The sequence below is a fragment of the Vespa crabro genome, chromosome 6 (assembly GCF_910589235.1).
Source record: "Vespa crabro chromosome 6, iyVesCrab1.2, whole genome shotgun sequence".
Lineage (NCBI taxonomy): Eukaryota > Metazoa > Arthropoda > Insecta > Hymenoptera > Vespidae > Vespa > Vespa crabro.
In genome coordinates this window covers 10,346,566-10,360,118 of record NC_060960.1, presented here as the reverse complement: position 1 = coordinate 10,360,118, position 13,553 = coordinate 10,346,566, and the positions used below count along the sequence as shown (strand labels likewise).

At 28.3% G+C, this 13,553-nt stretch overlaps 2 protein-coding genes across 7 annotated transcripts in view; one reads left to right on the top strand and one right to left on the bottom strand.

Annotated features, from left to right (window-relative positions):
* The window catches only part of LOC124424544, a 22,006-nt gene extending 16,269 nt beyond the window's left edge, over positions 1-5,737 (top strand). For 3 of the 6 annotated variants that reach the window (XM_046963753.1, XM_046963755.1, XM_046963754.1), the window contains exons 2-4: positions 1,067-1,142; positions 3,426-3,553; positions 4,237-5,737. In XM_046963753.1, the coding sequence (XP_046819709.1) occupies positions 1,079-1,142; positions 3,426-3,553; positions 4,237-4,668 (624 nt within the window). In that variant the 5' untranslated portion in view covers positions 1,067-1,078 and the 3' untranslated portion in view covers positions 4,669-5,737. The remainder of the gene's footprint in view (positions 1-1,066; positions 1,143-3,425; positions 3,554-4,236) is intronic. The other 3 variants (XM_046963756.1, XM_046963757.1, XM_046963758.1) reach the window with 1 other exon arrangement.
* LOC124424546 (mitochondrial inner membrane protease subunit 1) lies at positions 4,927-8,869 on the bottom strand. The gene is made up of 3 exons (XM_046963760.1): positions 7,382-8,869; positions 6,818-7,015; positions 4,927-5,970 (listed from the first exon to the last, which is right to left on the bottom strand). Exons 1-3 carry the CDS (start codon positions 7,484-7,486, stop codon positions 5,818-5,820), a joined length of 456 nt encoding a protein of 151 aa, XP_046819716.1. The 5' UTR covers positions 7,487-8,869; the 3' UTR covers positions 4,927-5,817.
* Positions 8,870-13,553: the final 4,684 nt, after the last annotated feature.

The window sequence follows — 13,553 nt, the reverse complement described above, 5'->3', positions numbered from 1 at the left end:
ATACTATATTTTTTTTTAAATACTATATATATATATATATTACATGCAACGTAAGTACATAAGTACGATCTCAGAATTTGTTCAGAAAGTATTTGAATAATGACGAATTAATTTTTTTGTCTCAAATACTTTTAACACCGATACATTTAATTCGTACAATTAATAGGATTGTCTATAATAAATCTTAATAAAAGCAGAAAAAATGTGCATCCGAAAAGATTCATTCTTTAATATCGACGATTGAACATAACTTTTTGTTTTTTGTTTTTCTTTTTTTTTTTTTTTTTTTTTTTCCTTATCATTTTTACCATTGTTCATAAATAAAAAATATGAAACGTAAACACGTAGATACGATCTTTAGAATTTATTCAGAAATGACGAATCCTTTTTCTTTTTTTGTTCTTCTTATATATCATTAATACCGATAAATCTACTTCGTACAATTAAGAAGATTAATCGTACATTTTACGTATGTATGGCTGCATATATATATATATATATATATATATATATAGATTTGCTATAAAAAAAAAATTAAGAAAAAAGTTGAATCTAAAAAGATTCATTCATTAAAATTGACGATCGAATTTTATGTTCTATTCTTTTTCTTTGTCCCTCTTGAAATATCTTAATTATTCCATCATCATCTATCGACGTAAGTACGTACATATACATTCTTAAAATTTGTTCAGAAACGACGAATTCGTATCATTTTTTCTTTTTTTTTTTTTTTTTTTTTTTCTTTTTCTTCAAATACTTTCAAATATATCGATACATTAAATATGTACAATTAACAGGACTAATGGCATTAATTTTATATTTAAAAATTTTCTGAAAAGATGAATTTAAAAGAGAATAAAAACTTTCATATTTCAAAGTTTACGATCGTATTTTATTTTGTCTATTTTGTTTTTCTTTTTTTTTTTTTTTATTCTTTATTTCTTTTTTTTTCTTTTTTTTCTTTTTTTTTTTTTTTTTAAATCATTTTCATACAAATATCATAATTAATTCTATAGTCATTTGTGAAATCGTAAATACGTATATACGATCTTAAAATTTGTTGTAGAAACTTCAGAGGATGATACCAATGCACCGATTGAGGAAGCAATACTACAATACTACGTCGAACGATGAAGAGAGACGTGAGTGAGAATGGTTAGGTAGTACATAACAGAGAATATGTACATACCTAGGCGATATTCAAGATTTGATATCGAATTGGATCGGACGTTGATAGCGTATTCGGTTGTCATCGGGTAAATCGAATATATGCCAATGAACGAACGATTTTCTCTAACGAAATATCGAAAATATTTGTGTATTTGGATAAAAGGAATTTCTTTTGGGTTTTATACAGGAAATCATAATTCGTCGTTAGGGGAATATTTTTTCCTCATGAAAAAATACGATATTCTTATCTTTGCTGATGCTTTAAAACAAGAAAATTCACGACTATATATACATATATATATATATTACAAATAAATAAATATATATATATATAGGGTTTTTATCGTTACACTCGACGATTCGATAGAAAATCCAATTCGGATATTTATCGGGTAAAAATTGAATGAAAAAGGAGGAAGAAAAAAATAATATTGGACCGATCGTACATTCATAGAAAGATCCATGAGAGCGTGAAAGATCGATCGTTTCTATCTACTAAAATGATTAAAAAATGGCAGGAGAAACCTGAGTACCGTTAGAAATCCTTGCATTACTCGTAATGGAAGCCCTGGCTAATCTTCTTATTTTTAATAAAATAGAAAGATATATATATATATATAATACATATCATTCTATGAATATATATATATATATACATATTCGTAGAATTTTCCATTTGACACATACATAATAAGATAATTGTTCCTTGTTCCTTCTTTTTCTTTTTCTCTTTTAATTTTTAATAAACCTTTGCATCATGCATCATTAAATAAACAAGTATACGTTGCATAGACCAAAAGATCTTTCTGTTCAATATCGATTTTTTATAAAAAAAAATTTTCTTTCAACTCTATTTAATTTATCTATTCGTTTTTAATTCACAGAAGCGATATCGTTTAACGGCCAATGTAATATCGATGTCATTTCTATATATGTATGTAGAAAGACGAAATATCTGTGTTACATGTATGAGCACACGTTGAACAAGTTTTTAGAAGAGTCTCGTGAGATAGAAAGATAAAGAAAAAAATGCCGAAAGAATTTTTCACGCGTTTCATTAATTCGAATGAAAAGTAATGTCAAAAAGAAAAAAAAAGAAAAAAAAAAAAAAAAGAAAAAAGAATGAGAGAATGATACTAACGATATCTAAACGTCATTAGTCTATATAATGTTAATCATAATCATAAATTTGGACAAGTTCATTAGTCAATCTATCAGCATCAACAGCGCTAGCCAACGCTTTTCTAGAGCGAAGAAGAAGCATCGTGAATATTAATCGTCTACGTTCTCTTACATCCTTAACAACTACTACTCTTACTGACTACTATTCTTTTGCAAGCAACTATCGATCCATTTCACCCACGTAACAGAATAAATGTAATATATTGCGGAATTCATAAGACATAGTTATTGCCTCGTTTGTATACCGAATTCGGAACGTGTATTTAATTTACGTAATGTATTGTGAAACTCTGTACTGGACATGTTTCTTTGCTTATATATGTACATATATATATATATATATATATATATATATATATATATATATAAATATATATATATACATGTTTGCCTATTCTAGTAAAATCAATCGCGCGCGTGCGCGCACATATACATTTTTGAATGAAATTTGTTTAAAAAAGAAATAGAAAAAAAAAAAGTTTCAAAGAATACAAAAAATGTAATTTATACACTCACACGTATACACCACAAACACACACATACACACATATACGCACATATATGCACATATATATATATATATATATATATAGACACGTTATTGATCATACGATAAATTCAATTGATAATATAAAAATTCTTGATCAAGCGATTGTCAGACAAGTTAAATCAAATGTTAATTTTATTATGCTAATAGTGAATCCCTTAATTGAACTATCTATTTAATTTATTTATCTATCGATTAACAGGGTAGAAATTTAATTAATTACTTCGTAACTAATATAATGTCCGGATAAAATGTACTTATACGTATATATACATATACATATACATATATATATATATATATATATACGTATGTATATAAGTCGATCCAGATAATTTATCTTTTACACGAGTATATTATCTATCCACGTATTATTCGACGAGTTACGAATAATCCTATACGAATTTGTTCGAAAAAGAAAAGAAATTCATGGCGCGTAATGCGAGTATTCGGGAGTTACGAAACAGAAAGCGATCGGCTACGGCGAATACTTACATTCTTCCAAAACTGTTTTGTATTCACGTAGCTTTGACTATCATCAGCCTTATAAACGTGGGGCCGCATATAAAGACGAAAGACGGACTTCTGCTAAGGACAGTTATATTTTTTTTCGTCGACCATCTAACAGCTCATATAATACTGATAGTTATGAAGGTGATAATTATTATTTATCATTTCTGTATCCTATTATATATCCGATGGGATTTAATTTGAAAAAGAAAAAGAAAAAGAAAAAAAACAGAAAAAGAGAGAAAAAAAAACCATACTTCTATCTCATACGTAATACTTATCCAATTCGATTTATTAAAAAAAAAAAAAAAAAAAAGAAGAAAAAAAAAAAAGAATAGTGTATCCATTTAATAATTATTCAGAAGACGAAGAAGAAAAAGAAAAGAATATTTTTGTCTGAATTAAGCTATCTGATTAATCAAAAAAATTGTCTACCTGAGGGATAATTATTAAGGAAGAAGAGGAAGAAATGAAAAAAAAAAAAAAAAAAAAAAAAGAAAAAGAAAAAATTAAACAAAACTTCTGTCAAGGATAAATTTATATTATAGTGCGTTTATTATATTCGATTTGTCAGAAAGTGTCTAATCGATGGATAATCATTCAAAACGAGAGAGAGAAAAAAAAAAGGACAGATTCTCAGTCAAGGATAATGTGATATTTGCGCTCGGCCAAATTCTTTAATATCGTATTAATAACGTTAAACGAATATGACAATAGGAGATCCATTTTTTTTTTTTTGTTTCGTTTGTTCTCTTCTTTAATGATTTTTTTTGTTGTTGTTGTTGTCAAACTAAAATAAGATTGACGGTTATCATATTTGATTTTAGATAATCTTCTTGATCCTTTTCATCGGAGTGGCAGCTACAACAGAATTGGCTCGCTACATGCCCAGAGGATGGCGTCCAAGTGGGAGACACTTCAATCCCGGTCACAGTCAGCCACACGCATACTATCGACCAGTCGGTCCACCAAATGTGATCACTTATCCACCAGCAGCATTCCCACCTTCGGATAGTACGATCCCAACAACAACAGCTAGTACATCGTCAACGATACCGAGTACTACTACTCCTACTACTTCTACTATTACCGTTACTACAACCGAGAGAAATATAGAACCAACGACTCAACCAAATCTATCTGATGAAAGTTTCGACACGAATCCGGCCCTTGCCATCGCCAATTCCTTCGCCTTCAACAGACCTGTCTACGTTTATAATACCTTCCCGTTCCTCCCAGGACACGTTTTAGTCAAGTAACCTGACCAGGACCGAAGAATATTCAGGAGAACTTATGATATAATCCCGACCCACCTCTCTTCTTCACCGTATTCGTCCGTCTACGTACGTATGTATATATATGTATGTATGTATGTATATACGTATATCTATGTATACGTATATACGTTACGACATTAATACTGTATTATATGTACCACCGATATATTCTCTCGACTTTGTCTATGTAATATTTGTTTTAGTAAATACATGTGTACATCATCAACACACTCGGTCACAAATGTTTGGAAACTTCGTATTTGTAATTCAATATGTAGAATCTATTGTATTACATTTAAATGTTATCATCGATACATTTAATACTTTTATATTATATTTCATTTATTATACATAAGTTAATTATTTTTGTCTTTTCTTTTTTTTTTTTTTTCTTTTTTTTTTTTTGTAACACGCACACACGTTTTTTTTAACACGTTTACGCGTATGCGGGCGCGCGCGCGCGCGTGTGTATGTATATGTATGCGTACAAAGGATTGATATTACAGATCAATTCTTACACGAACGATGAATAAAACTGTTATCGTGATAGAATCAAAGTTCGAGGTGCTAAATACGTCATAAAAATATGACGCCCTCCGCGGGAGGGCTACACTCTCATCGATATTCCTACATTTTTACAATCCTCGCACGAGTGAGGTACGTCCAACTCCTACTGCATCTGACACTTTGAACGATCCATTTGAGAAGTATGTGCTTATATCCAATAACTTCTAGAGGCATTTCTCCTCATTGATTCGCGCCTGATAGCACAGCCAATGGTGCGTATAGGACATTAGTAAGTATAATTCACATCGTACCAATATAAATCTTTTTCTTCTTCGTGCAACTATAAATGTCAATAATATTTCTAAATCCTATAGTTCAGTAAATCATTGATATTAAAATTTTTCTTTGACGATTAAATTCAATCTCTACAATCATTTCACATTATTTTCACAACTCACTCTCTCTCTCTCTCTCTCTCTCTCTCTCTCCTTTTTCATTCTTTTTTCTTCTTAAAAAAAAAAAAAAAAAAAGAAAAAAAAATATACATACATATATATATATATATATATATATATATATATAAAAAAAATAAAAAAGAAGAGGAAAAAAAACTATATAATGTTGTTACAATTTCGTAAAAAGTGCTATGTCGGACAACGGCCATATTTTACATATTGCACGACCACGAAGTAATCCTTGTGGTACTGGCCCGTAGATTCGTGAATCCGTAGAATTACCGCTATTATCTCCTTCTAGCCAAACGTGCCCAATTGGTACCTAAAACGAGACAGCAGCATCTATATTTAGATATCATTTCAAGATGATACTTTCTTCTCAACATTTTTTTGTTCATTGTATTTATTTATTTATTTTTTTTTTCTTCCCCCCCCTTTAATTTTTGCCTATTTCTTTTTCTCCTTTTTTTACTTTTCTTTTTTTTTTTTTTTTTTTCTTTTGCTTTTTTCTTTTCTTCAATACGAAAATTACATCACCATCCACATAATTGTATGTATTACAATTATAATTCGTGCAAAAAGGACGAATTCAATGGAGAATACGAATTCCCGACTGGCTAGGAATAAAATGAACGTACTGAGAAACAGTTGCTAATTTATAGTGTTACTATTTGGAGCTAAGTAACCACTAGAGTTAGTAAGAGGAGGAGAATATAGACAATGAGCATTTCTCTAAGATGGAACGCGGTAGTTGGACGATACGGGAGAGAGCAAATAAAAATTATCATTTTTTTCTTTTTCCCCCTTTTTATCGTATTTTCTCTTAAATCGGAATATCGTCGAAATTCTTCATAGTGAAAAGATAATTAAATTCTTAATTAATTCGATCGAATTGTTTTTTCGAGTGAAAAAATAAATGAATTTATTTATTAAAGAAAAAAAGAAAAGAGAGAGAGAGAGAGAGAGATAAGGGATAAGAAAAGAAAAAAAAAAGAAAAGAAAAGAAAAAAAGGAAAATTATATTCGTCCGACATTTCTACAATGATGGATGATAATAAAGTTAAAAGAAAAAATTAATCTTGTAAAATTAATTTCAAATTGTATTAAATATACATATGTATTTTATAAAGCATTAGATTTGTCCATTCTGCGAAGCATTATATACTCACAATATGAGTGGTAAATCCATGTCTTATACTGTCTCCAGGTAAACCTACAAGTCTCTTACAAATATGTTGTCTAGGATTGGAAGGACATATGGAAATGATTATATCACCTTTCTTATACCATCTTAATCTTGTACTTATATGTTCTGTAATTAATATATCTTTGCTATGTATCGTTGGCTCCATAGATGGACCTGAACACTGGAAAATAATAACATGGAAATAATGTGAAACTAAATATTGCAATTAGGATACAAGACACATTGTATTGAACGATATCAATAGAAATCATTAGTTATTAATTACATGAAAGATATAATTAAATTTTTATACGCATTATGATTAACATTGATGTATTCTATTTAAATGTATACGTCTATTATTTCTAATAGTATTAATCATCTATAAAAATTATATTAACAATCATACAATTTTGTAATCTTTAAATATAAATTCAATATGAATATAAAATAACCTTCAAATTGTCATACAACATACATCACACACGCGCATACAATAACACTTGTATGATACATGAAATTTATTAATTATTTTTATTCTACTTACCACTACAAATTCTCCGATATACTCAAACGCACAATGTGTGATGCATGCATACTGTAATGTAACTCCTAACACACTTAAAACTTTGTATATGTGTTTACGGAACATAATAACTAATGGGTAGAGGTTAGGTTTTTATAGAAATATTTTCTAATAAAAATGCTACATCGCATTAAATATTATGCTTGTCTAAATACACGAGATATATTTATATATATATCTATATGTATATATATATGTTTAACATTTTTGTTAAATAAATAAGATATAAGAATCACGCGTAAACGCGAGTTTTAACATCATCTTAAATTAAGAAACATCGTGTAGTATGAAGCACGAGTAATTTGAATTTAATTGCGATCGTAGCGCCATCATCGAAGACTAAAATGTATTAACAGCGACGCCTAGCGATGACATTCTATAAACATTTTATCCTTTAATTTACATTTGTAAACGTAGAGTACGATCGATAAGTAATATACGCTTAATTATTATTTTTCCTAAGATAAAATATTTAATTAAAGAATACGACGTAAATGTCGTAAAGAATACGTCGCTCATTATTTCGAAACGATAGAAAATCAAAATTTTTAAATATTATTTAAAACGAAACAATGAAAATATTTTTTTCGATATATATATCATACACGCGGCGACGGCGGACATACGTGCGCACTTATTTTTTTGTACATTCCTTTACAAAGAGACTCTTAAGTATCTAGTACATTAAAAATTCTATGTGATAAAGGGCTTAATTAGAATGTAATTGGTGCAATGATACAAAATAAATAAATAAAAAAATAAATCAAAAGAACAAACAATTAATAAATAAAACTATGCAATAATGATACTTGATGAGGACACACGCGCTCCTCCGCATACATATATATTTCTTATTAGAAACGATCATATGAATTCATCAATATATATATATATATATATATATATATAATTGCTTTTATAAATTTCTTCGTCAATTAATACTTTTTCCTTTTTTCTTTCTTTTCTCTTTTTTTCTTTCTATCTTTTCTTTTTTATCTTTTCTAACAGCAGGGAGCATGTGTTCGGTTTTGAAGAGACACTGGAGAGATGGTAGACATACATGTTACATCTTTATATTACTCGAGTTAAAATACAAGATGTTGTGGTGTGCATAATCTTAATTTTAAAACGTCGCCTTATACAACTCTTCACGGTGATATAAAATAGAAGCATGAGAAGTTTGATCTTTCATTTAAAAGGCTGTTAAGTTGTCTACAGTTGACAACGCGTTCGCGATGATTACCGATGACAATAATGATGCTTTAAAGGGATGATTCTAGGTGATTGTGAAAGCTAAACAAGTGGGACAGTAATTCCTACTATTAACATAAATAATAATAATAATAGCAATAATAATAATAATAATAATAACAATATATCAATGATAATGAAGACGACAATGATGATAATGCTAATAACAACAACAACAATAATGATTGATAATAATAATAATAATAATAATAATAATAATAATAATAATAATAATAATAATAATAATAATAATAATAGTAGTAGTAGTGGTAATAATAATGATAATAATAATTATAATAATTATTATTATTATAATAATGATAAGGGACTTAGTATTGTTTTTGCTGTAGCTTTTTCGACATATTGCACATTAATTATTTAGTCGAAAGATTGGTACATACAGATGGTATCGCGAGCGTTGAATCTTCTTTAACAATTTCCGATGATCTTTAGCCACTTAAGAAAGTCTTTTCACGCTAATATTAAATTTATTTATATAATATATATTTCGTCTCTTTCTCTCTCTCTCTCTCTCTCTCTCTTTCTTTCTTTCTCTCTTTCTTTCTTTCTCTCTTTCTCTCTCTCTCTCTTTCTCTCTTTCTACTGTGTATGCGTGATATTGTATATACATATATATACGCTATGCGTATACATACGAGTCACATATGTGACATACAAAGTTTAAATCCTCCATCTGTACTGTAGCCAATATTATATGTTTTAAACGATTCTGAATGAGATGAATTAATTAAAAACAAACATAAATAAATAAATAAATAAATAAATAAATAGATAGATAAAAAAATAAATAAATAAATAAATATATGAGGATATTCGTATACACAAACGACTAAATCATATTTTGCATTCTAATTAATTTCATTAATTTGTCAATAAAATTTTTGTCATTGTTATTATTATCGTTCTTAATCCAACCCACAATAATTCGAAGTGATCTTTTTTATTTATAGAACGGATAAAGTCAAATTTTAATAGTAATAATAATAATAATAATAATAATAATAATAATAATAATAATAATAATAGTGATAAGGATAATAATAATAATAGCTATAAGATATCGATAACTTCGTCGTAATAACGATTAATTAATTCGTCTCTTAGCCTAAACTTTACAATGCGACTTATTTATTAAGTCGGCTAATAATTAAATATCCGACGCAATTGTTCGCGTAATTATCGTTGCAACAAATCGATCAACGTAAATATTACATATCGTTTACATTTATAACAAGCACTTTATACAGAATTATACGATATTATGATAAATACAAAGAGCGATATTACGATATTACGGGTGATGCTCGTTCGCCGATCGATTATTTTATTACCATTATTTAAATTAGGCGCTTAATGAAACCCACCAAGACGATCGGTGGTGCACGAAGAAAACGGTGGCGTTAGGGAGAGGGGAGGGAGGTTTAGGGGAAAGTTGACAGAACGTATATACATACATTATATAGTATATAACGATTCTCTATAGACGAACGTCCATTAATTTATATAAAAAGATTTTTATCAAAATTTTCATTCTTTCTTCGCGATCGATACTTCTCTTGTTTCTTTCCTTTTCTTTTCTTTTTTCTTTTTCTTTTTTTTTTTTCTTTTTTCTTCCTTTCTCTCTCTTTTCGCAATTCGCAATTTCGTCTTACGTATTATTAATAAGATAAAGAGCAAAACAAAGGGAAAAAAAGGGAAGAAAAGAGAAAAAAGAAAAACAAAAGAAAGAAAGAAAGAAAGAAAGAAAAAAATGAAAACGTCTAATAGGACCATGAGAAACAATTAAAACGCCTACGTTATTTTGTGTAAATATTACCGCCATTACCCTCTCATTCTCTCTCTCTCTCTCTCTCTCTCCTCCCCTCACCCCCTCCCCATCCTTCTAAAGCAAGAGGACTTAATTGATTTCAAAAGAAGAGAAAAGAGAAAAAAAATTCAAAAGAAAAAAATTAATAATAACAATTACATAGAAAGGTGGGAGAAACGCGTGTGCAATCGTCTTATCAAGATTATCAACTTTCTTTCTCTCTCTATCTCTTTCTCTATGTCTCTTTCTCTCTTTCTTTTATTTTTATATCGGCTTTTTTATAAGCTGTGCTTGTTGAAACATCGCAATTGCTGCTGCTTTTTTTATTTTTTCTTTTCTTTTTCTTTTTTTTTTTTCTTTTTTTTTTTCTTTTTTTTCCTTTTTCTTTTTTTTCTCTCTTATTTTCGAAGAAACATTTCGATAATAATTCATCGACGACGCGAGGCTACAATACAGACGTGCGCGCGTACACACGCATCACCACACACACACAGGCATACGAATGCACACGCACGCACGCACGCACGCACGCACGCACACACATGAGCACTCTCAAATTATCGTATTCCGTCTTTCTTTCTCTTTATTTCTCTCTCTCTCTCTCTCTTTCTCATATTATATTATATTTTGTTTTTGTTTTATTTTATTTTCTTTCTTTTCCTTTCTCTCTCTCTCTCTCTCTCTCTATTTTTTTTTCTCTCTTGCACCCTTATCAATATTTTTTCCTCCGATTTCTTTCTTTCTCCCTATTCTTCCCTCTTATTCTCGTACTTCCAGTTAATAATAAGTTTTCCTTTTCTATCTTCTCCAACGTTATCGTTAAAGAAAAATTCTCTACCTTATTATTTCATTTTCTTCTTGTTTTACTTCTCTTTTTTTTTTTATTATTATTATTATTCCTCCTTTCTCTCTTTTTTACTTCTTCTTCTTCTTCTTCTTCTTCTTCTTTACACACTTCTCATTTCTTTTACTTTCGGTCTTTAGTCCTACATTATTTATTATCGACGAGGGTAATGAACGATATCAAGTACAACACATACATATATGTACATATATATGTATATACCTACGTAAGTAGGTTACGCCATGTGTATATGTATATGTATATGTACGTGTGTATATGTGTCTGTGTGTGTGTGTGTGTGTGTATCTGCATCTGTGTTTATCGTCGTCGTCGATACAAAATCAATTAAATTAAATTAAATTAAATCATAATAATAATTAATAATTAATAATTAATACATAAATATAAATATGTATGTGGTCTTAAAAAATGCGACAACATTTAAGCAAAGCGAAATTATCAACGGTGTCGAATAATTCGTGGAAATGATGTTTTTCAACGATTACAAACCAAAGGCTCGGGTGAAAGAATTAGGATGACTTAGCCGCTATCGATCCAATTTCGAACAAAACGTAACAAAAGAAAAAAAAAAAAAAAAAGGAAAGAAAAGAATAAAGAAACAAGAAAGGAAAAAAAAGATAAGAAAGGAAGTAATTAAATAATACCAAACGAGTAGATTGGACATTTTTATCGATCGATTTTTTATCGTGGGGTGTGTTTTTTTCGTTCTTTTTTCTTTTTTTTCTTTTTGTCTTTTTTGGCTACGTCATCCTATTACACAATTACGTTCTCTCATCTAATAACATACATTCTCTCTCTCTCTCTCTCTCTCTCTTTCTTTTTTTCTCGTCCTAGTTCTTAAAGATATACAAAACAAATTTATTGTTTACAACGAAATCGTTCGTTACACAGATTCGAAGTATCGATTATTAACATTGCACTCTCGCTATAGGAAATATGTCGAAAAAAAAAAAGTAAGAATATTAATAATACTGCTTAGAAGTATACGAGAGAGGAGGATTTTTTCCGAAAAAAGAGAAAGAAGAAAAAAATCGATCAGATTTTTGAATGGCAATTTTGCGAATTAAATAAAAGATCTTGTGAAATATATATATATATATATATATATATATATATATATATATATATATATATATCTTTAAAAACAATAGTTATAAATAATAAAATAATCTATATAAAAAAATTTGTTCCAATTCAAATTACAAGCCCCTTCCCTTCCCACGGGCCTCTCCCCCAACCCCCGTCTATTCTGTTCTTTGTACCTTTTATCTTCTTTCTATTTATCGACTGATTTCTATTCTATTCCTAAAAAAAAAAAGAAAAAAGACAAGAAACAAAAAAACAAAAAACAAAAATTAAATAACAAATAATACCTAACGTTTACATATTACTGTTTCGAGGTAATACGTGTGCATGCATTGTTAAAATATTTCATATGTTTAACCCTTTATGCTCCAAGTGTTCCTCTGTAAAACACACACATATATATATATATATATATATATATATATATAGGTATATATATATATACATATACATATATATACATATATATATATGTATATATCATATCATATTATCTAGCTAATAAATTGTATATTAATAGGAAAAAATTAATAGAAAAAATTCTATGCTCGTTGAATAAACTTCAATAGTATTGTATCTTTCCTTTTCTTTTTTTTTTTCTTGTTTCTTTTTGCTTTGTTCTTTTTTTTTTTCTCATACACTATCACTTTATTACTCAAATGTATTTACTCGAAACGATATGATATATATATATATATATATATATATATATATATATAAATATAAATAAATGTCATTATTTACTACTGTAAAACAATAATTTCAATTTGTAACTAATGGAACTCCGAGTAAAAAGGGTTTCGCCGAGAAAACTCATTGCAATAGACAGAAACGATGTATTTCCATATCGGTCATAGATCATTTTTATTATCATCATCTTTGACACGGTAGGTCCAGATAAGTAAAAGATTTATACTCTTTATACTCCTTGTTTTTCTTTTTTCATTTTCTTTTTTCTTTTTCTTTTATCTTCTTATTACTTTCCCTAGAAGAAAGTCGCGAAGCGCTTAGGGCAATGTTATCGCTTATAATCGTTCGAATGCGGTCTTTATATATAATAATAATGATAATAATAATAATAATAATAATAATAATAATAATAA